The following is a 24,810-nucleotide window of genomic DNA, read 5'->3' as shown; positions in this document are numbered from 1 at the left end:
GGCTGTTCCAGTGTGCCCCCCTTCCCCCCCCTCCCCATTTCCAGGAGATCCAAGAGGGAAACAAGGTAGTTCGGCCCCCAGCGTTGCTGTTTCTCCAGCTTTGCACCACTATTGCAAGATGCGCGAATTTTTTTACCTTTTAGAATCCAAAAAAGACTAGTACATTTGAAATGGTACAGTAAGAGGTGCGGACGCATACGCCCCTTGTGCCCACGCTCACACTCTAACAAGCTTGAAAGCCGACTTCACTGTTATAATAACCTATCTGCGGTGGTGCACCCTTTACAGGTGCCCCAGGTCTTTTTCTTTGTATTTTTTTGCTAATGCCACCGAAACTACCTCCTGAAGCTTAAAGAGATTCACTGGTAAAAATTATACCAATTCATATTGCTGTAAACATCGTGAGCTACAACCCCCCCCCCCCCCGCCCGCTTGTAGAGAATGGACAGTCCACCCGTGTAAACAGGTACAAAATGCCTCCAAAATTGGAGGTCTCTCCACCTTTTTTCTTCGTTGGCGATCTTTTCTTACACACTTTTTTTCTTTACGCCCTTTTTCTTAGTTTGGAACACCCTAATTTGTAGCTTCACACCCTTCTGGGAAAAAGGGTGTTGAAATTATGAACACCCTTTTTGAAGGGTGTTGAGGTGATAGGGAAGATTTGTATGGTATTTAATAAAATTGTATAAGTTACGGATCAGAAAAACTACCGGGTAATTAAAAAGTTTTTGCAAATCCGCGCGTTGATTTGTATGTTCTCGTAATAAAATCCATACTTCCAGAATTAGCGCTAAAATATCAGTTTTTTGCGACAAGTCCACCGACTCCATCTGGGGGCTTTCCTCTGCTGGGTATAAAAGCAAGAACAGTTCATCTATTGCTAAGTAAGTGCGCACTCCCTGTACCGCTTGCATCCCGTGTTACAACTGTAACTTGTACGTATTGGCTGTTAGTGTTGAATGCTGCGCGCTCCGCCGTTTGACATTGCTACTGCGCATTCCATCACCTCAAAAAAAGGGTGTGAGACTCAACACCCTTTTTTTAGGGTGTTGAGCATCCTCAACACCCTTTTTTCATCCATACACCCTTTTTTGCCAAAACACCTTTTAAGGGTGTTAGCCATGGGACAAGATTTTTACACCCTTTTCGGCCAAAAAGGGTGTAAAAAAGTTTAGTGTGTACGTCCAGTAGTTGCTATGCGCCACCCAGAATGCTTGCCTTTAAGAAGAATGAATACTTGAGAGGTCTGCTACAGTTCGCTCTCATTGCGAACAACCATACCAGTAACCCGTAATCTACGTTCAACAACTCCACTGAAGGAGGGAAATTTTCTACCTGCTTCGTCCCTTGATTTAATCCTGTCTGCAGACGACCGTCCCTTTTCACCCGGTATCCTTGAGTTGTAATTCAATTATATTATTCCCGCAGCATAATTGATTATAAGCCACTCCTAAAATCCAGTGATTGTAGATACTTTTTGTCAGATTCTTGCCAACTACATATCTGATAATTTTGGGGAAGCTATTGGTCGCTTTGACTTTAAATCTTAATAAACCTTATCCCCTTCCGCACCTTATGGTTACTGGCTGTGTAATGAGTAGAGGCTGGATTTTTAGGCATTAAAAAGGACGTTTTAGGCGCCAAGAATAGGCAGGCAAAACAACGTTTTAGGCCCCCAACGTCGTAAAGATATATGCACCACAAAAGTTTTACAGAAATGCAAATAATTTCAAGCGAAGACGTCCGCGATTTGTATATACGACAGGGGAGCCAAAAATGTTGCGGTTTATGATGGCACGAAGGTGTTGAGTTAAACATACCCGTTCAGTTGTGTACTAGGTTAATCGGCTTAATTGAACAAGCGCACTGCTCACATCCATGTTCAATGGCCACTCTCGCTTGCTCGAGCGTCGCATACAGGGTAACAGGCATAGAAAAGAATACATAAAAGCTGGAACTGCTGGTTAAAAAGCGCTACTTTATGCCTGCCTGGCGCAATTAAATTACGAAGTAACAAAGACGCAAATAATAAAGGCAAGATATGCCACGACCTATTGAGAAATTAACATGTCCTTAATGAGGACTGTTAAGTACAACTCCGGAAATTTCTCACATACAATGATAATATCCGAAATGTACAGGCAAAACGTCCCAACACCAGCAGCTACACTTCCAGACACTCCAAGAGCATTTTTGCAAAGTTTGTCTACTAGCCGAACGGATAATTGATGTAAAAAACTCGCTGGCTATGACGATACTCCCTAATGCGATAATTTGGCGCAGCTGCAGTGCGCTGAGGCAGCACTCACTCGTGGATTCTCTCGACGGCAGCGATGATGAGCCTCTGCGTCGGCGGCGCGAAGTGCGTCTCAGGAAGGGACCGCGACCAATCTAGTAACGTTGCCGCGACCCGCGTCTTGGGCAGGGAACGCACACCATCGTCACGCGCACGCCCCCCTCACGTTTTCGCCAACGTCGCGCAGACGAGGGTCTCGTGGGGGCACAGCATACTTCCCCCCCGCACACCTCCGAAGAGCGCTGGCTCGCGCCGCCACGGCGAACCGCCCTCCCTTTCCAATTTCGCGGCACACTATCTTCCTTTGCTTTCTTTCATCGTTAGCTTTTTCTTTCACTAGCCCTCGTTCACTCGGTTACGCCGACAACGCGGCTCAGCCCAGAGACGGCCGCCAAAGGGCTGCGCCCTAAAAAGGCAGGGTGAATTTTAAGGCGTAAGGAACTTACAGCTATGCAGGGATGTTTCACCGTGGGCTCTTTACTATAGGAATGATCCGCTAACAAAGGCGGGTTTGATTCTCTACCGTTGAGTTGAAAATAGAGTTGGATTTTAGTATACCACTGGTAGCGAGGTTGCGACTGCACATGTTCGCAGAAATCTGTTTGGAGAGCACGTAGAACGTAGTTTAGGAATCAAGAAAATAGTGGAAATAGCAAACCACCACCATCTTATATTTCTAACTTCAAAGTTGTGACTCTTGTCACTAGAATGAGCGTCCCGTTTCACTGCTGTAAGCTGTTGTTTTCGGGAGATGGTTAAACTAGAGGACCAGATTGAACCTCATGGAGTTCAGACGTCAATGCTGTCCGGTAACATGAGGATCTCAAACGCACTAGAAAGCGAAACTTGAGGCTGAATATTGTTCATATGGGCACCAATTTTGAAAATAAAAATGTATAGGAATTTATAGGCATTTAGGCACAAGCTCCAAATTGGCCAGAACAGCCATTTTTAATAAAAAAGACACCAGAAAAGCCCTTCTTAATATCAATTCATGCTCATATATCAGTGTGGCGATAGGAGCGCGAGAAACAAGATATAAATGTGCTTAAAATCCGGTCTCTAGTAATGAGATCCCTATTCATTCACTGAGGCTGTTTGTCGATGTGTTCATTGTACGCTTTATAAACGCCTGCATGCCACATACAACCAAGCCCATGTGTCGGCCGTAGCGCTCGCTTCAATTCGTCTCAGACCTCGTCGTGGGGTTTCATAGTTTTCGTGCTGCCGGTCACAGCTACAATGAGTAACCACATGTACCCGCAGTGAAAGGATTTGAGACTGAGGAGGCCATGGAAGAGCACTACATGGCGGACATTTCGCACCGGGACTCCATTCTTGGCGGCGTCGTGTTCGTCGGTCTGCAGCCGAACTCTTCGGAGAGCTTGCTTCCCGATTTGCGCTTCAAGGTGAGCTGTCTAACACCGCTGTCAAGACAGCTAGCCAATAATATTTCACGGACTCTATTTCCTTTGCTTCGTCGGCAGAGTAATTCGGGCTCGCAATTCGTTAGATATTTGCGAAAAACATATTTTTTTTTAAATTTAAATAAATACGCGTGTATGTTTTAGAACAGCATACAAATTGTATATTTCGTAAATGAAGACCAAATTATTTACGCTGCTTATAGAAGGGCGAAAACCTGGCCGGAACACAGTTTTGTTGGTAAAGCCCTTTTATAAATAGCTTGCAAGATGTACCTGCGCTATGTGAAACTTTACTGAGAGTGAGATCAATCATCAGGAATTAGCAAGGTGTTATGTAGCATTTGGTGGTTTCTTATCTTCCCCCTTACTACTCCAGGTGTCAGCACATGCCTTACTATTTTGATTTGCCGCCTCATAGATGGCGCTGGGGAGTTGGCCACGAAGACGAAAAATCCGAGGGAAGCTATCCATATACAGTTCCGCGGTAAAAAAGGAGGAATTGCTAGGCCAGCATTTTTGCATTGCTGATAGAATACAATAATTCAGGTTCGAGTGGAAGTGAATAAAACTTTAAAATGATTAAATATATAAATAAGATATTTAGAAAGACACTTGCGTTACATTCGATAGCCTTGTAAGCTTGTTTCGCGTTCTGAATTCTTCCATATAAATAGGCAACTAGCTTCTGACGCAGCTGTTTACCCAACTGGCCAGTTCCCTTGAATGGATATGTAAGAGTTGTGTGTGGGTATGTTGACACTGCAGCCAGTGGGAATAGGAGATTCAGGCGTGAGCTTGTGACGGAAGTTCTCGTCGTCACTGGCCACTCCCCCTGAGTCGATATACGAATTGTGGGCGGGTATGTAGTTGGAAGGCATTATTTAAATAAAAGAAGTGCGTAAATATCAGAAAATATATTGGAACACATCAATAGAGGAACTAGATAGAAATGTTAGTTCACTAAGAAAACCTAACTTTAATTGAATCGTGGCTTACTCAAAGTGGCCATCAAAAATGGATATCGAACTTGTTTGGGCATAGATTTAGGCCTTAATATTAGTCAAAAGACACACTAGAACAAGGAAGCTAATTGAACATTAATTGAAATTGAAAGATCTCTACAACAATAAAAAGCCACCATGCAAATAACGTGCTATAACATTTCTGGATCATAGGTGGGATTGATATAGGTCAGAATTCTTTTTAAAGGATACTTTAGCGCTGCGCCTTTGCTCAGAATATTCTGAGAACTATACATACATTTGTACTATCGATTCGTTCACTCAACCAAGTAGGGGGACATTAAACTCCCTAACAAAAGAAATTTCAGTAATCGCGCATTCGTCGAATTTATCCATACCGAAGTTGTGAATCGAAAGCTTTGAGTTTCATAGCGGCAGTTTCACTAGTTAAAAAAAAATGTTTACACATGTGCGATTTGTTAAGCGTAGGGCGGTGACATATGCTGCCTGGAGAGCAACATTAGTTTTCTGGAGCAAGGACTCTGTGGAACACAATGAATAGGCTAATGCAATCTGCTGCTGGAATAGTTGGCCTTTCGACTACTGGGTTTGTTACAAGCGTATAGAATGAAAGGAAAAAAAAAAAAACTGGAAGCGCAGAACACACGCACGCCACCTTTTCCATCTTTTCCTGCTGTCTTGTACACTACGCTCAAACACACCATGTACTCTAAAAATATTGACCACAATAGCAAGTTCTTGCTACAAGGGTGGCACTGTTTGCGATGTTTGAGATTTTTAATGAGCGCTGGACAATGACAAAGTTGTTTTCATGAGTCTGGGACAAAAAGCTATGTAATGAAAGATTTCGCTGATGATTTTACTGATCCGGACAAAATCTAACCATTTTTTCAACAGCGTAAGAATTTGGCTGAGTAGTTTTCTCATATTTCAGAAAAACTCCGTAGTTCGAAGAAACGGCACTAGTAACTAACAGCCTATACTCGATTGATTGATTGTAGGGTTTAACGCGCCGACGCAACGCAGGCGATGAGGCGCGCCGTAGTGAAGGGCTCCGGATTAATTTTGACCACCTGGGGATCTTTATCGTGCGCCGAAATCTCGTGCACACGGGCGTTTTTGCTTTTCGCCTCCATCAGAAAAGCGGCCGCCAACAGCCTATACTCGAATATGCTTGTACAGTATGGGACCCACCGACTCTCCCTGACAAAACAACAATCGGAAAGGCGCAAAGCCTCGCATCTTGATATGGGCTAGGAAAACTGGTTCAAAAGATGAATTAGTAAAAACGCCTGCCTTTAAATCTTAAATTGACCGCCACTTGAACAACGCAGAACAGTATTTCGCCTGAAATTATTTTGACATATACTTTTCACAAATTGGTATACCGCATGAAATATTTTTTGTTCGCCCTACGTACCTTCCCGCACAGACCACAACCATAATGTTCGAGAGTGAGCATGTAAATCCAGAACTTTTTCTAACTCGTTTTTTCCTAAGACCATATGTAAATCGAATCGGTTGCCGTCTTGTGTGTTCAAACACTGTACTGGCTATGCATGTTCGTCTAGCCTTAAACTACTAGAATTAAACTAACATTGTCTTCTATTTACAGTGCAAGCGGTCTTTTTTTTTCGTTTACATAGTCAGGTATATATGTATGTGTGTATACAGGGTATATGTACATGTATGTCTGTATACGGTATATGACATATAGTATATGTTGTATGTGTGCGGTGTGAAGCGTTTCTATATGTAATGTATGTATGTATGTATGTATGTATGTATGTGTGTGTGTGTGTATGTATGTATGTATGTATGTATGTATGTATGTATGTATGTATGTATGTATGTATGTATGTATGTATGTATGTATGTATGTATGTATGTATGTATGTATGTATGTATGTATGTATGTATCACGTCAGGTACATATGTAAATCAGGCATACAAGTCAGGCATCCATGTAAATAATAAAGTTCCTTTTTTTTCAACAGCACTATTGCTGAATATTTTTAATTATTTGTCACACTGTTAATGACATTTATATTTTCATATTCTTGTTTTGTTCGGTTCGCCATTACGTCTACTTTCAATTCTATCTTGTTGTAGAGCACTGTTTTTTTGTGTGTGTGTTCCCATCCCCCGCTAACGCCGCAAGGCGCTTTGGGTATCAGATAAATAATAAATAACAGTAGGGCTGCAAGAACAACAAAACGCCAACCACTTATATTTCACTTGCAGCCAACGTAGCTGTCGTCACATTAAGACATCGGCGCATTAACTGAGAATTCTGTCCCTTGCCACATTTTCAAGCGCCCATTGGCTACGCTAAGCTGCGACGATGTATACGGTCGTCTCTGCAGATTCGTCTCAAGGCAGCGCCCCGGATGAAGCTGTCGCAGGCGGAGCCCTTCCAGTCGTGGAGCACGGACAGCAACTTCCCCATGCTTCCCCTCTTCTCACCGCGGCATCCGGAGTCCAATTTCGACGGCAGCCCCGGTGAGGAAAGCATGACCCGTAGAGGTGACACGGTTATCTCAATTTGGAGGACTTTTTACGACCCGAGGGTGCAACCGGAATGTGAGATGCGCACAAGGACTACGCGTATTACTTTAGACCACTCGGGATCTTTAACGTCCGCCCGAAATATCGACACACGGGCGTCGGCGTTTCTCGTAGACCAAGGATCGGCAACCTTATTAAAGCGGAGGGGGGCCGAGTTGCATGAAGCCGACTCAGAGGGGGCCGGACGGCCAAAGCGGGTAGAGGGAGGGGGGGGGGGCTATTTTTATCTGTGCAACGAAAGGAAGTGAAGACGTTATCTGGCTAAATGTAAAGATGGGGGACAATGTCAACTGAAGCGATTAGGTATTCTTTGTTCGTGTCTAATCCCATTTGAGGTAAAACTGCCATGACGGCCATCAGATAGTAAGTGAACCAGGGGATGGAAAGTTGGGGGGGGGGGGGGGGGTTCTGACGCGTCGCGCTTGGGGCCGCATATAATACTGCCCCGCGGGTCGCAGATTGCCGACCCCTGTCGTAGACAAACGGCTGCCGTAGCCGGGATCGCACCCGCGTCATTGGGCTCTCCAACCCACTGCCTGCGGAGGTTATGCGGACGTATAATCCACCTTTTTTTCAGTACCAGTCCGCCTAGCGGCTGTTTACCCGATCTAACGCGCCATGACACCCGGGCGCGTTCGGAGCGCGCGTCGTGTTCAGGTGCCGTGTTTGGTTGTGCAAATTTTAGATGCGACTGCATCTCATTCACTCGCCTTGTCCATGCAGCGTCGTCGGCGTTGTTGTCGGCGTCCGCCCCTCCCCCATTCTCCTCGCCGCGCGAGCTGCGCTCTCCGCCACTCACCCCCTCTCCTCTCCGATGCCCCTCTCTCGCGAGGGGCATTGGATCGGATTCGAATGGATTGGCTTGGCTTGGCTTGGCTTGGCTTGGCTTGGCTAGGATTGGATTTGGATTGGATTAGATTAAAGTGGAATGTGTTGGATTGTGTTGCGTCATAGCCGCGGCAGAAGCACTGGCGCCGGCGCATGTGCAGTACTCTCTCTTCCGCGGTCTCCTCTCCTTCCGGCGCGCTGCGCATATAACCGGTGTGCCGCTCTCCGGCGACCTTTCGGTCGACGGTTGCTCTCCGCTTGCGCTTGAACCCCCCACAGCGTCGCATCACACCAGGGTTCCCGCGAGGGGAGGTGGGCGTCTTTTCATTTCGCGTCTGTATGAAGGCACTTTGACGCGTGAAGTATGGCCCACGCAAGTGTCTGCCAACTTTGACGTGTAGAACGTTTATTTATTTATTTATTTATTTTTTTTTTTCATGAAAGCGGATGACGCACGGACTTCACCGACGCGCTGTCATTCACCAGGCAGCAACTTCACTACTTCGGCGGTGGCCCAGTCGGGCTTCGCGTTCCGTAATCGTTGACGCGATACAAAACCACTGTCCACCGCTTACGCTGCAGGGGATGCAACTTTTGCGAAGAGGGTCGAAAGAAGCCAGGCTGCTTTCTTTCAAACGGCGGTTTTTGCATCCGACTGCAGCACACGCACCCAGCATATCGAAGCGGCTACCGCTGGCGATGGCAGCCTGCTCGGACGATACGCGTCTCCGCTAACGCTTCGTTTGATGGACAGACAAAGCGCAGTGATGCGAAAAAAAAAAAGGCAAAACACGCCGGTCCTCTCTTACAGCGTAGAAACAAGAGTGCACAAACCTCCCGAGCGGCAGTCGCTGGTTTGTTTAATTCATGGAAGAAGAAAATGTTCCTCCATGGTTTACTTTGCCCTGAGAGAATGGCGGCTGCAGGGACCTTGGTGGAGTTGAGTGCGCTGAGGTCTAGGGTAGCGCATGCGCAGATTGCTCCTGGAAAAAGGTGGATTGTGACAGAACCATCGTGAACCAGAACTGTCTCGACCCGTAACAACCTTGAGCCGTTTATAACTGAGTCAGCGTCGTGTCGATGTACTTGTCTAGGCTCAGACACTGAAACGGCGGTGACTGCGAAAACTCCCCAGCTTCCACTTTAGCAACACAAAAAGGAGTTGGTAGCCGGGCGAGCTAAACGCTGTTCGTAGATTCCTTGACTATTTTCCACGGGGAGCTCTGTAGGATTTGTCGATGTGAACTCACATGTGTGGTCGACAGTGGCGAGCGGTTAACCTCGTGCTGATCGAACTTCCTGCTTTCACTGTACAGGCTACGTGGCTGAGGGCTTCCTGTACCTGCAGCACAAGCTGTTCCAGCGCACCCTGGAGCACATCCTGGGTCAGAAGCACCTCAACGTGTCGCCCACGCAGCTGTGGCTGCAGCGCTTCCCGCTGCCACCGCACACGGTCGACTCGTTCTACTTCGTCGTCCAGTACTTCCTGCCCATCATCGTGCTGCTCAGCTACATCTACCCGTCGCTGTCGGCCGTGCGCCAGGTCGGCTTCGAGAAGGAGTCCGGCATGAAGGTGTGCCCACGTTCATACAGCGTTCCTCTACAAGGTCGCTACGTGGATGGCGAGCGTGTGTTGCATCGGTCACATCTTTGGCAAACGCCAGGCACCACGCACTTTCGCACACGCTAACCACCGACACGTGCGTGCGCAGAGTTCAAGAGTGAAGCTGCGAACTGTGCGTAAATGTCGATTGAGTGAACAAGTCATGCGAGCCATTTTAAGAGCAGAGCTGTTCAAGCTTTTAGTTCCATCGTCGAGCGTTACTCCCCAAAATACCAAGAAATCCCGGGCCGTCTCCACTAACGTGCAACCTGGGGAGGGGCGAAGCATGGCGTGTATAAGTGTATCCTTGGTGCCCTGCCGTTTTTGCTAGCGGAGATGAAACCGTGTATGGGTAGAGGTATACAGCTTTGCTTGCAGCACGAAGCATTCTAGCGCGAGGCGTTGGAACACGAGTGTATGGTATCGTGACTACGATGACAACGAACGACGTCGATGACGACAGCAGACGCCGACAGCCCGAGCCACTAAGGGGCTTCGCCATGCAGACAAAACACAAGTTTGTTTCATTCGAAAGATTGCCTTGTTAGAATCCTACTGACACCACTCTTAACGCACCCGTCGCTCAGATAAGGTACATAATTAGGAAAAAGGGAATGGCCATGAGAACTGCTAGCTCATTTCCCGCAACAGATCCTGTGATGTCATATGCCCAGCCATGCGATTGGCTGAGGCCGGCAAACGCAAATTAGGCAGGGCTTATAAGCTTACCGAAGGCTCCATTTGCGCTGAAATGTAATGCATATTCATTTTACAGAGGTAAGAATGGCGGGGTAAACGCTGAAAGTTCCAAAAATACACGTAAACATAGTACTGATGCTCACTGCTGTTGGTATACTGTGCGCACTGTTTTTTAGCTGCACAGTAGCCCGCAGTTGTGGAGTTGTTTTTCACGATACTGGCCGGTTGGCGTAAGCGACGTTGTCTCGCGTGACCCTGTTTGTCGAGCATACTTTATGTCTCACGAAACGATTACTTTCTACCGTAACATAAACAAGCCAGGAGCAAATGGTAGGGCCGTCTGGGAGGACTGACGGTAAGCAAGGGTGCTGAGCCTACAGACGCACTGGAAGTTCGTTTGAATACCCGCCCTCATGACTTCATGGCAGACGTCACGAAAACACACGATTTGGCGGGAGAATGAAAATTTTAACTTAAACTGATTAATTTCTCACTGAATACGGCATATTTCGCTGCCGGACAAGCGCCGGGGGCCCTATAAAACACGAAATTTTCGAATAAAACAAACTTGTATTTTGTCTGCATGCGCCTCGCGGGAGAGCCCGGCGTCGGTTAGCTATACCTTCGAGAACACTCTGCTGGCGTTCATGGCGTGATCTCTCGCGTGCTGTTCTTCTCGCCAGTTCACGTGCGCTCGCGCCTGAAGTGGGGCGCGCAAACGCCGAGTTCGCGCTAAAGAAGCCGAGTTCGCGAAGCCGGTTGCCGCAGGTACTATAGCACGTCGCGGTCTACTTTGGGAGAGATGTGAAATCATGCGGACAAAATGATCCGAGACTGCAAACCATGAACTTTCAGCGGCAATTTTGGAAATCTATGTGAGGTGCAACAGCCGGGCCTCCGACGAAGGAGGAGTGGCTGCCAGCTCTGCTGTTTCTCCTGCCTTGCACCACTAGTGCAACCTGCGCCATTTTTTTTGCCAAACACCCACATGGTGCTTCGCAGGTCAATGCCATCTGGAAGGTCAGCTGTCAAAGTTATAAGCTGCACGGAGTCATTCGCTGGGTAGCTAGCTCGGGAATATACCAGATTACCTTCTCTGTCGTTCCTTTTAGCGTTCATTACCCTGAGCCGCCTGCTATGTTCACACCCGGTATAGCGCAGGGAGCATGAAGTGACGTATTGCCGCATTTTATCATGAAGACATGTATACTGATCCATAAAGTACTCTGATGGGCAAGCCAATATATGGATGGCGCACATTAAAAAAATGACCTACGATTAGGATAATACCTAATGCGAAATTTGGGCGCAGCGTGAACTACAGTCTTCTCGGTCAAGGCGCATAGCTGGTGTGGGTTCAGGAAGTGATCGCATGATCAGCGAGCGCACGGCGGCGCGCGCTAACTGCCGTTATTTCTCAGCGCGTCGGCGCCGCCGAGCATGTTGTTGTATATCGTGCTATAGAACCTCTCGTGCAAATGTCACGTAGTTCGGATGAGCCACGCAACGAGGACGACGACGAATGACCGATGAGCGTGTAGCACGCAGAACTTGAAAGAACAAGACGCTTGCAAACATGGATGCCTGGTTTCGCGCTTCCTTTCTCGGGCGCCACGAGACGCCGAGGGCGGTTTTCACACACGTGTCTGGCGCGGGCTCAGCATACTGCGCTCCCCCTCACTCTTTCGAAGGAGCGTCTCGTGCCTCCGCAGCAAACCCCCCCTCCCTCACAATTTCGCGGCACTCTCCTTCCCAGTCCAGTTTTCTTTCAGTCTCTGGAGTTCCCATCGTTCGCTCGGTTACGACGCCGTCGTCACCGCCAAACCACTGCAGCGTTAAGTGTGGCTCACGAAAAAGTCCAGCCATAACTACGAATGGGAGGCAGTGGTAGGCGGGGCGTAGTCTTCAGCCGTTTCGTATACACACGGATTCAACTTCATGTATCCACTCTCCGCACAAAAGATTTTTATATAGCGCACTCTCCAATGCTATATAAAGAAGAAAAAAAAACATTTTTGCGTGAGTGCCTCCTGTGGGGTGGAAGCTACGCGTATCAGTGGATATACAGTGAGGACGCACCTTCATCCCGCAGGACTTGCTGGAGATGACGGGCGTGAACCCGTGGCTCAACTACGCGGCCTGGTTCCTGACCACCGTGGCCGTGATGACGGCTAGCTCTGCGCTGCTGGTCCTGGTAGCCACGGCGCCTCTTTCGTCTAACGGGCCCGTGCTGCGCCACAGCAACCCGATTGTCTTTTTCCTGCTCCTCGTTGCGTACTCGACCAGCACCACCTCCTTCTCGTTCTTCGTCGGATCCTTCTTCAACAACGGTACACACGCGTCGAACATCTGCTCGCGCTTGCAACTTGCCATGTTTTTAGGGCGCACGTCCGCACGGTTATCTTTTGTTCCTCGGTGAGGGACGCTGAACATGGCTGCTGCAAAGATGCGTCCAAGGGCGGTATTCTCGTGTTTGTCCGTTTTGAAAACGTGCTTTCTTCTACTGCGACGTACTTCCAGTTGTAGGCGGGATTTGGGTTGACTTTTGCGCAACTCTTCTTGTAAACACATCTTAAACGACTAAACCTGTTTTAAACTATCTTTTATGCGCTTGTTATTCCGCCAGTGAATCAACAAAAAAAGCAACGAAAAATCGTCTGCTCCGACAAGCCGCGGCTCATAGCTCCACCGTGCTTGCATGACGTCACATCTCTTATGTGCTCCTTATTCCGTCAGCGAACCAACAACAAGGCGACGAAAAATCGCCTGCTCCAAATGGTCTGCTCCGACAAGCCGCGGCTCATAGCTCCGCCGTGCTTGTATGACGTCACATCCGGGTGTTCGCTTTTAGACAATCAGGGCTTGCTCAAAATGGGCGCTCTTAAAACGGACACAAAACGGACAAAACACGAGAATACCGCCCCAGATGGTTGCACATGGGCTACGCGAGTGCTGGCGCGGTCTCTGTAAATCTTGGAATCGTGCCCACTTCATCGGTGGTGTTATGTGGGTAATATAACACAGAATAGGAATCTACACGCTGCATGTAATTTTGTAGCTTTGAATTCTCACTTATCTAAACTAATGGCATTGGTATGTAAGGATCATATAATGCTTTATCACTCACAAGGGAATCCAGGGTTGGACTTCTCTATCTTTTCAGCAATTTTCCAAACGTGCACGAAGTCTCGCGAGGAATCATGCGTCATAAACCACCTGAATTTACCCCCATTATCAACGTTATGAGGCGGGAGTATTCAAATGACCGAGTTTGGCGCACGGCTGGTCGTCGTATATGCGCGGGTTATAGGTACATCTGCTAGTAGTATGAGGTGTACTTGGAGGTGCACGTAAAGTAGCTCCGCTTTCGGCCATATTGCACGCAGCCAACTCCTCCGTGGCGGCGCTTGCCGTCGCCTACATCACCACCTTCTCGCCGTTCCTGTTCTTCTTCTCGCTGAGCAGCGACCACTCGTTGCCCACCCTGGTGGCCGCCTGCTTGCTCTGCAACACGGCGCTACCGGTCGGCATCACCATGGCCACCGTGCTCGAGGCTAGCGGTAAGCACGAGCCGCGCTTGCTTTCGGAGCGAAAACAATTCCGTCGGGTAATGGGCCAACCATCCTCCTCCTTGGCTTGTGCGGGCAGCTTTTCCTTCGTCCTTCTTTACTCGCAACGTCGGGATTCGTTAAAGGACCTTGAGTGATATTCTCGACGTCATATTTGTCTATTGAAAAACAGACATGTTTGGGTTTGAGCTCGGCGGCACCGGCTCTGCGTAACATGCATGGCTGATGTACAGGTGGAAGCGCGTTTGTATTGTATTTTATGTTTGTGAGCACACTTTGCTCTTGTTAACGTGCTTGTTTGCGTTGGATCGTATGGTCAAAGTCCTTACGAAAGTTATCTAAGCCGTGAACTTCCATCCTGTCGGGGCAGCTGACAAGCTCTGAAGTGCAAAAATGAGGTCTGGAAGAATTTGTATACGTTCATTGTATAGCAGTTGGGGCGCGTCCACCTTTCTGCACCTCGCGTTTTGGTGTGGCTATAAAATGCTTTTACTTTTTCACTTTGAGTGAGTGAGTGTTGTGTTGTGTTGACGGGCAGGCGAGATTAGCGTTATTTCATGCTAACAATCGCTCCAACAGTGCCTGTCCAATAAAATTCGAGGGAGACTTGAGAGTCGCATGATTTACATGTGCAAAATGTCCGCACCCGCAACAACGTCTGGAATGTCCGGGAATTAAGTTTCTCCTGAGCCAGTGTGGCGATTTGTGGAAAGAGGTTAACTAATGCCAAGCCCGGGGCTTTTACGCGGCGTTGTTCAGCTATTTCACGGTTGTCCCAAGCATACGAAAAGCGAATTCGCAAAATAAAAACGAGAAACTACTGAACTGCGGACCACGTGACACTCCATAGTCATTAACGAAAATGGAACATGATTGTATGTGTAGCACACGACCACCACCCCGTAGCGGATTTCTACAATTCAGGGCCATTTGTGTATATTATGCCTCAACCCAAAACGAAGTAGACCCGGCAAGTTGCTCGGGTGGGTATGCCTGTATAGCCGTTTCCCTGTCACACGGACTTGTAGTCGCACACATTGCTGAGGAAACTTCCCCTCCGTTCTGCGGAACAACAGGTGATGGCATTCAGTGGTACAACCTCGGCGTGAACCCGAACCCCGGTCAGGGCCTGTCTCTGATGACTGTCATCGGCCTGCTTTTCTTCGACACCATCATGTACGTCCTGATCCTCTGGTACGTCGAGACGCTGGCCGCCAGCCAACCCAGGATCGGCTGGAGGCTGTCTCTGGTCAAGGTGAGCGGCCGCCGCTTCGGATCAGCTTACATTGGCGGGGCAGTAAAGATGATGTGAGGATGTTTCCCGATTACCCTGTATCAGTGTAGAGCCTTTTAGACGAGAACGTGTCTGCCTTGTGTCCCACTGAGTGGGGCTTCAATGCAACTTTGCTCGCCATAAAACTCGCCGCATCTATGGTAAAAACGAAAGGGCACCGGACCATGGAGGCTAGAGTCAGCGCACAGTACTTTAGCCTGCCGCATGTGCCCCTGCGAGCTGGCGCCTCTGCGTCAGCAGCTGCAGCCCACGTGATGCGGTTCCCCGTGCATTTTCCGTCCAGAAGACGTGGCCGGGCACTGGCTTCCTTTATGGCACCGTGAAGGTTCAGGGAGACCCTGCTGCACGCTCGCTATAGTTACAAGTTATCTACCGTTGTCAAGGCTGCGTGCGCATGCGCGCGTGCGAACGGCGCCGCCCCGCATCTTCTCAGTGATGACACTAATCACATAGCTCCTCGCATGGCATGACGTCATGGTGATTAGTGATACCGCAACAACTCGTTCAGGCGCCCTCGCGCGGCTTACGATGCTCTGTGACCATTACGTTTCTGTTGTAATTTCATTACTTCCATGAATGTGAATGAATGTGATGCTGCGCGTTAGAGGGCAGTGAAACGCCTGCCATGGGGTGAAAACTGCTTCCGCGTGAGCACAGAGAACCGCGAAACCGCCGACAAGCAACGGACAGCAAGCTCCAGACTTCGGCGTGCCGATGCTTTGGAGATGTGAAACAAAGTGTTTCAAACCTGCCGTGCACGCTCATCGAAGCGAGAATTACACATGGTCAGTTGAGGTTCACACTCATTTATTTCAAATTTACATGCCCTTTACTTTAGCATTTGTTCAAAAACAAAACAAAGCCTAAATTATCGCCGCCATGGCATTTCACCGTTCATAGTTTGTGTCTGGGAAACAGCGATTTGTTAAACGCGGCACAGGGCAACAAGCGGGCTGTTAAACGCGAGCCTGGCCCTATCAGCCTCGTGCAGTTCATAAAAAAGGAGTCGGCAAGGGAAGCTGTTGTGACTTGGCTTTTAATCTGTAAATATATTTCTCATGTTTTTTTGACGTAGTTTTTATGCGTATGTATTTTACATAGAGAGGAAGATGGCGGCGACAATGATAATGGCGTGGAGGAGGTCGTAAAAAAAAGTAACACTAATGCTTACGTGCAACGTTCTGGGCGAAAACTCCCGTGACGCCAGAGCACGCAGAAATTTAGCAGATTTGGTAAACATGTTCTACCCGCAAACAATGCACTTCCCTAATTTTTCGCCCAGCGCGAGGACCAGCGAGTGTGTAACGTGGAGTGTCAGAAGCCAACCGACCCCAATAAGAAGCCGCCGCGCGTTTGCTTTGAGGAATTCACACCGAAGGGGCCTGTGGGAGTGCGACTCGTCAACCTTACGAAGGTAAGAAGCGAAAAAACTGCAGGCGTGCTGGTCCAGCGTGCATGGCCAGTATGCGGTCATTGATGACTAGTTCCCTACCCATGATACCAGCCGTCACAACCTGACTGCTTTCTATACCTGCCAGTCACAAGGCCTTTGTTTTCTACTCTTCATTTCGTTTGTCTAAGGATGCCTCGTCCTCAGTTCAAAGGAACCGTGTTCATTTCGAAATAACTAGCCTTTGGTAACTCCTCAGCTGTATTCAAGAGGCGTTTTCAACAACAAAAATAAAAACCGTTACAAATATTGAAAACCTTTCAAATTTCGTGCTACGTGACGTCAGCTGTGGCGCAATAGCTGCAGCAATGACGCAATAAAGGCCAGTACTGAAAACAGTTATAGGTGTGGTAGCTGCAAATTAGCATCAAAGTGGTACGATGAAACGGAACTATAGGGTCCCCACTACAATTCCACAGACAACGTTTCTTTGCGGTGGCTTTTGTCGGCTGCCGCGAATCGCGCAAACATGATTCAGTGACGTCGTAGTGACGTCGGCAAAGGTAGGTGGGGGAGTCGCCACTGGTTCATGTTTTCTTTAATATCGTGATTATTTTTGCGACGTTTTCGACAAAGTTGGTGTTAGTAACACCGGTAAAGCAGTGTGTTTAATGAGCCGAACGTGCATTTTGTCTTTATCGTCCCTTCAGGACTTGTGGGTACAAACGCGTACCATCAGACTCGGCATGTCAAACGAAACAAACGATGGCTCACTACGGTGGTTATTTTTACGCGATTGAGTGAACGTTTCTTTCGCTTCCCCTGAGGGAGCCGTTTCATGCTTTGCTGTCCGCCGCAGCTGTACGGCAAAACCACGGTGGTGTCCAACATGAACTTGGAGGCGGCCAAGGGATTCATAACCGTTGTTCTGGGCCACAATGGCGCTGGGAAGACTACCACCATGCGGATGATTACAGGTATGCACATGGGGAGTTGTAGGATATACTTAACTTGTATAGGAAAGTGACTTTTAATTCTGCTTTAGCGTGAGTTATTCATTCCACAGAATGTGATTGATGACCGGGTACGGGGAATGCATTCGTGACGATCGGATGACACGCTGTTGCATACCCTTCAAGTTGGGGATAAAAGCTCCGTTCATTAGTTATCTCACTCAATGAGAACTGAATAATTTGTTGGTCACGTCAGGAAAATACAGTGCACTATTGTTATAACGAATCTCCGGGGCATGAATCTGACGTCGTTATAACGGTATTTCGTTAAAAGTGTAGTCTTGCTCTCACTGCATTGCAGTTTGGACTGTGAATAGCTTCGAGTCAATCGATTTCAGTAAATCGAGGGTTCTCTGTATGCAACTTCAGCGTCGCGCTTCAATAGCTCGGTGCGTTACAAACTTTAAAGTACACCAACTCCCGCCTATTAACCTGCGCGCAGGACAACTGGCTCCCTCTAGCGGCTCCGTGTTCATACAGGGCCGAGACGTGAGCTCTGACCGCCGGGCAGCGCACGAAAGCCTGGGCATTTGTCCGCAGACCGACGTCCACTTCCAGGAGATGACGGTCTTCGAGCACCTCTACTTCTTCTCCAGGGTACTCCCGAATTACGCTGACACGAGAGCCAGAAAGCTTTTAGGTCTCGGTTGAAGCGTTTCAGAACATGCATGGTTATCCTACGCTGATCTTATGCCATAATCACCTAAGCCCGAGGTTATTTATTAGCAACAAGGAGAGCACCCCGTGTTTATTAACGAGGAAGGCATTACTGACTCAGTTGCCGGATATTTTGATTTCAATTATTTTTTTTTATTTCACGCATTTTTATAGAGAAAGCATTGAAGTCAAAAACGACTGGGCCCTTAGCAACACTGCTAGTAGGGGACCCATGCAATTCGTAAATATATACAATTTGGGTCATACAAGATCGACATGGCTATTACCAAGAAGACATGGAGAGAAACAGGCTTAAATAATTACAGGTGATGAATGATAGATTATACAAAGGTAGAGGTTCATTTTTTCCGGTATGTTTTTTTAACGCAAAACAAATTCGTGCTCTGCTTTACAGTGATGGGGAGGCTGTTACATATTTTGGTTCCAATGTAGTTTATTGTGCGTTTACCATGTGTTTCGCATGTGTTCCTGCGTCTTCGTCCCGGCATCCCATATTTTGTGCTTGTCGGAGATATGTAGGCTAGTAGTGTCCGGTATCTCGCACGGCTCCTATCCCGATCGGACGCGCAGCACGAATTCCTTGAGGACGAAAGGCACCTGACTGTGAAAGGCGGTGTAATCATCGCACCTTTTAATACGAAAGAATTAGATGGCCCACTAAACGGAAAAACTGGCGTCTATTGCAACGAAACGGCACCGAAGTCTCTAGCGCGTGTCTCGGAAATAAAACACGGAGCGCGCGCTGCTAGGCAGCGCCTGGGCATGTGCAGAGCCACGCGGAATAGTTAAGAGTGCGGCGGCAGCAGCGGCCGCTTTCGATGACAGCTCTGGTGAAGCCGGTTTAATTTCAGCACGTGGCGCGCCAAGCTTCGTGCTCCGTCGACTGCTCTCGCCCAGGGGGGTGCAGACCGTTCAACTGAGCTCTCAGTAGCGTTCACTTTGATATTAATGCATTCGCATTCGCAACTCATAAAAAGTGCTTGGGTGTCCTCGCAGTCTTGGGTGTCCACGCGAGTGGCGGGTTTGCGGTTGAAAATCTTTTATTCGTAAAAATGGGTTTTCCAGCAAGATAATCTGCTGCTATGCAAATTAGTCATTTCTCTCTCCAAACATTTCATACTAGTCATGAGAGCAACAATTTACTTTTACTTTTGAAAATTCAGTGCCAATTTTGAAATTTACTTTTGAAAATTCAGTGCCAATCTACCGTGTGAGCGTGGATGAGCCCTTTGTCGGTTATTGGCTGTCCACAGATTCCCGCTTAAACCTTGGCATCACACCGGAGAAGTATTCAGAAGGATTTGCAGTAGAATTCACTGTGCAACACACAATGTGGGAAAGTCAGCTTGCGAATCCCAAGCTTACGCCGATCTACTCAGTCGGCTCACTTAGGTTGCTGGCACGACATTCTTACAAAGGCAATATTGTCACGTGACACATGGCAGCCAATGCCCCATACTGCCATGGCTTAAGACCAGACGACGAGGACGACAGAGGAGTGGCTGTGCCCTTGCGCGCCCTATCTTATGGCCGCCATGTAAGTTATGAAAATACGTCCATCGCATCTCTTTGTGAAGAGACCTCTCCCCATCAACCGTGGATCGCCTCATCAGTTCTGCCGCCACGTAACAACATGCGCCATCTTGTATCAACATATGAAGCAGCGGAGACGGACAGGTGGCCGAAGGGAGGGGTGGGGCCGAAATGAGGAGGAGGGAACTGGCGTTCCTCGGTCTAGGCATGCAAACAAAAACAGACGGACGGGGGAGTTAGCTTATAACAGCTGCGCTGTAAAAGAAAAATAAAGCGCTGTTGTTTGTCGTATGAAACAACTTTTAAGGCACGGGAATCCGCCGCAGTACACAAAATAATCTTGGGAAAGACGAAGCCGGTGTGTAACGGGTCTGACTGCTACTACGCGAACCAGACGGACTGTTACTACTACCATACACGAATGCATTACTGGGAAGAAATTTTTGCAGTTGTAGAAGCAGTCCTATATCAAAATATAAACGCCTTGGGGAATTTCATTAATTTGCTCCAGAATGTCTAGTGGAATGGAACCACTTTAAAGGAATGGAACCACTTTAAAGTAGGTTTCACTGCTAAACACGAATTGCTGTCAAGTCTTTTCTCCAGAGGCAATACGAGCCGTCTTACACATAAAAATGAATGCCTTAGGACCTTTGAGTAATTTTGACTTTATATATCCCTATGGAGCTCAATGGACGCACTATTTTATTCCCAAAAAGGTCGCCGTATAATGCTGTCTCATTAAAGAAAGAAAACGCGCCAGCTTCGGTGCTAGAGCTAATCCGTGCTTTACACAGACTGTAAACCACAGATACGCTTCGACTAGCTTGGTTCGAAAGCGCGTCCCAAGGGAATGGCGCAGATCGTTTACATTCGGAAAATCAAGGAATTTCTGCGTACAATATTTTGACTTTATAGCCTTATAAAAGCATATGCAGTCTTTCTTTTATGTGGCGCGTCGCGGGAAATATTTATTCAAGGGTTACGTCTTTCGGTTGGTTGTACATACGAACTTGTAATTAGGTACATACATACATATATACATACATCCACATACCAACGCAAACATACATGCATACATACATGCATGCATACATACATGCATACATGCATGCATACATACATGTATACATACATACATGCATACATACAAATACATACATACATACATACATACATACATACATACATACATACATACATACATACATACATACATACATACATACATACATACATACATACATACATACATACATACATACATACATACATACATACATACATACATACATACATACATACATACATGCACACTTATATACATACATACATGCATACATACATACATACATGCTCTTAGGGCCGAAGAATTACGACGCGGAGCGGATATAAGCAACGGGTTAGGCAAACAATGCAGCAGGTAAGAAATATATGCCTACAATTGCAGTCTGGAAACCATGAAATAAAGGCTGCGTCAAAAGAAACAGACAGAGCAGTTTAAATCGTATGATAGAAATAGAATCTGTAGAATCTTGTTCTGGAAGAAAATGTTTTTCCTGCGTGCGATGCAAGCCAACTGCATAGCAGGTTGCCCATACTCTCGTAGCGAATTCCCAGGCTCTGAAAACACCCGTGCTTTTTCTCTCTCTCTCCCCGCCTGGCAACGTGCAGCTGAAGGGCGTCCCGTACGGCGACGTGCACGAGGAGGCGTTCAACCTGCTCATCCTGCTCAACATGGTTCCCAAGACGGACACGTTCGCCAAGCACCTGTCGGGAGGCATGAAGCGCAAGCTGTCCATTGCCATGGCACTCATCGGACATTCAAAGGTACTCCTCTTCGCGTGCCTTAATGTATACAGTCGATCCAGGATACTATATCGAACTCCAAGGGGGTTGCGAAATAGTTCGATATATCGATCATTCGAAATATAAAATACGCCCATCTGCAGCTTATCTCAAATCTCCGGACATCACTAAGAACTTTCTGAGATCGCGACCATCGTTAGCTTCCCGATTTGTTTCTCAAGGCATGAAAAATAGAGTACACGGCGCGGCGACCACCGCACTGATTTAGCACAAAAGAAGTCTGTGAGCTTCGCTTGCTTTATATTTTGCGTCATGACGTTACTAACGCTACTCAAATGAGGCTGTCCACTATGCCGCCTCGGCCGCAAATTACGCTGAATGCTGACGCAAGCTCGGCTGTCGTAGGCGACTGGGAACGTCGTCAGGGTCGCTAATAAGGTCCGCTTCTTCGAAAATGGCGATTCCTGCCGCGGATCGCCACATCACTTGTTCCGCCACAGACTGTACGTTGTCGTCAACGCTTACGAACTTACATGCTGCTCCTCTCCCGTCTTGCTCCTCCCAGGATAAACACGCTAGCAGCTTGCTCAAGTCAATTTAAATGTAACGCTTTCCACTGCTCAACGCCGAACGCCTCGATTACAGCGCAGCCGTACGGCAAAAACGCGCGTGATTTGAGGCACCCTACTCCAGGTGCGTTCCAAGCGGAACGAGAAAACTATCTAGTGGAACCTTTCGTTACTGCTGCCGTTTCATTTTTTTTAAATGTCGCTAGGGAAACCGCGGGCGATCACTTTTGTATTTTTGTGGACGTATCTTTCATTAAATAAACCATCTGTGTATTTTTAATAAAGAAAACAATGTGAATAACACTTATTTTATTGGTGTCTTGCCCCTGATAGCGTAATATTTTGTTTTGGCTCAACAGTGTTGACAAGTATGAGCATTGCCACCGGACTTGCCGTTTAGATTTGGCTGTGGGCATATAAACCTATTGTGCAGAATCTGTGTCATTCTGATTGATTGATTGATTGATTGATTGATTGATTGATTGATTGATTGATTGATTGATTGATTGATTGATTGATTGATTGATTGATTGATTGATTGATTGATTGATTGTAGGGTTTAACGCGCCGACGCAACGCCGGCGATGAGGCGCGCCGTTGTGGAGGGCTCAGGATTGATTTTGACCACCTGGGGATCTTTAACGTGCGCCGAAATTGTGCTGGAATGTTTCCTGCGCCCCCCAGGTGCCCCCAGGTGGCCAGGTGGCCAATTTCGAAGGTGGCCGAATTTTTTTATCGGCTTGAATACATTTCACAAGGCCCCGCTGAATCCCTCAAGGTTGGAAGCAGATCCAGGATGTGTTAAAATTTCCGTCCAGAGTTCGATAATTTTATAGTAATTGGAAATAAATTTAAATCAAGCTTGGCACACCTGCCACACCTCTTCCATGGATGTTCCTACGTTGGGCAGGCAAACGCGTTTAAATGGTAGGTTAAGAGAGCACGTGTCAGCATAAAAAAAATGGCGCTGCTAGATAAACAGCTAGATAAACAGCGGCTAGATAAACAGCGGATAAACAGCGGAGTTGGGGGATAAACAGCTAGATAAACAGCGCAGTTGGGGTCGACCTAGCTTCTTCCAATTTTGATAAGTTTTGCTAGGTTTTTCTAGGCTTTGATAAGTTTTGTTAGGTTTTGCGATGTTCTTGCCTAGGCTAGTCTAAGTGCTGAGGGATGAGGGGTGAGGCCAAGTTTATCCAGATTTTACAAGGCCGTTCCGGTCGGTCCCCCACACTAACATCAAATCCCAGGGGCCAGAGGCACCTTTACAATGGTATAGTGAGGGCTGCGCATGCGCACACGCCCCTTGCGCTGACACTCGAGCAGGCGCGGAAGCCGGCTTAACTGCTATAAGACCCTATCTGCGGTGGTGCACCCTTTACAGGCGGCGTAGTTTTCTGGGTATTTTTTTAAACAGCAGAGGTATTTAAGCTCTTAATTGCGCCGTCCATACGCAGAAAAAAATACCGAGAAAATGGCGAGCGCACGTACCCCCATGGGGAATTGGCCAGCAATCTGGCGTAAGGACGACTAATGTGCCCGCTACACAAAAACTAAGTTAGAAACTTAACCATTTTAATGAAGAAAGAGCAAGAGCATATAATCACAAGCGAAAATTGGGAAAAAATTCGGAAGTAGAATTTGGATCAAAAGCACGAGCTTTTTGAACTGGAAAAGAATAAAAACTAACGGGGCAGGCGCCTAGTCTCAGATACGTATGCAGGCTTGCGCGTGAGCTTTCGCCACGCGAGGGGCTCACAAAAACAACAGAAAAGTTATTAGCGCAGGTGCCAGTCAGCGTTTGAGCAAACAGTGTCGCCGACAAAACACTGTCGGCTGCTCCTGACGTTACTCGCTTGGCGTTGCTATGGGCACCCACCCGCGCTCATAAAACTCGGAACCGCCGCGGTGGCGGCGGTAGGACTTTCTCTTACTCCCTGCCGCGCACATGAGGGATGGGGCAACGGATGAACATCCGGAGGAGGCTCGCCGCGCTGCCAGGCGAGAATGCTATCTTCCTGAAGAACAGCAAGTAGTAGTGCAGGTTTTTAACGACGAGGGAGCGCTTGACGAAGACTTTGAAGCGGCGGACGAGAAAGTATATGAAGACTGAAGATGAAGTATATGAAGACTGAAGACTGAACTTAACTCGTTTAACCGGGAGCGCGCACCGGGAGTTGGGCGCTACAAGGTCACGGAGTTCGTGCACGGGTTCAGGCATCAAAACCACGTACCGATGGAGTCATTCGAGCATTATTCATTAGATTCGAGTGATTCGAGTGATTCATTAGAGATGTTTCTACATTGCCAAGTTTTTTTACGGGCGTAGGATGCTGGGTATGGTAGTGCAGTCATGGCCTTTCTTTTCTGGTGGTGGCACGGCTTGAAACTCATAATGAACCAGCGCATTTCATATTTTATTCCTACCAGTCTGAAACTGAGAAAGCGTAGCCAACTTGTACTCAAGCTCTTTTGCTCCCGAACAAATTTGTTCTTGATCGCCATTTTGTTCCGTTCGAGTTCCTTTGGTTGGTACCGTTCATGCCCAACA

The 24,810-nt window shown here is 47.6% G+C and overlaps 1 protein-coding gene across 2 annotated transcripts in view; it reads left to right on the top strand.

Moving 5' to 3' along the window:
* The first annotated feature begins 3,548 nt into the window (after positions 1-3,548).
* Positions 3,549-24,810, top strand: part of LOC144170348 (phospholipid-transporting ATPase ABCA3-like) — a 41,404-nt gene continuing 20,142 nt past the window's right edge. For both annotated transcript variants that reach the window (XM_077700096.1, XM_077700095.1), the window contains exons 1-10: positions 3,549-3,705; positions 7,073-7,208; positions 9,419-9,675; positions 12,497-12,734; positions 13,791-13,964; positions 15,050-15,228; positions 16,550-16,681; positions 17,517-17,634; positions 18,113-18,267; positions 21,556-21,711. In XM_077700096.1, coding sequence (XP_077556222.1) covers positions 3,589-3,705; positions 7,073-7,208; positions 9,419-9,675; positions 12,497-12,734; positions 13,791-13,964; positions 15,050-15,228; positions 16,550-16,681; positions 17,517-17,634; positions 18,113-18,267; positions 21,556-21,711 — 1,662 coding nt within the window. In that variant the 5' untranslated portion in view covers positions 3,549-3,588. The remainder of the gene's footprint in view (positions 3,706-7,072; positions 7,209-9,418; positions 9,676-12,496; positions 12,735-13,790; positions 13,965-15,049; positions 15,229-16,549; positions 16,682-17,516; positions 17,635-18,112; positions 18,268-21,555; positions 21,712-24,810) is intronic.

The sequence above is a fragment of the Haemaphysalis longicornis genome, unplaced genomic scaffold (genome assembly GCF_048455015.1).
Source record: "Haemaphysalis longicornis isolate Haplotype H1 unplaced genomic scaffold, Haemaphysalis longicornis Haplotype H1 scaffold_2, whole genome shotgun sequence".
In the NCBI taxonomy this organism is placed as follows: domain Eukaryota; kingdom Metazoa; phylum Arthropoda; class Arachnida; order Ixodida; family Ixodidae; genus Haemaphysalis; species Haemaphysalis longicornis.
Note: the sequence above shows the minus strand (reverse complement) of the source record. Positions and strands in the feature narration are given on the sequence as shown.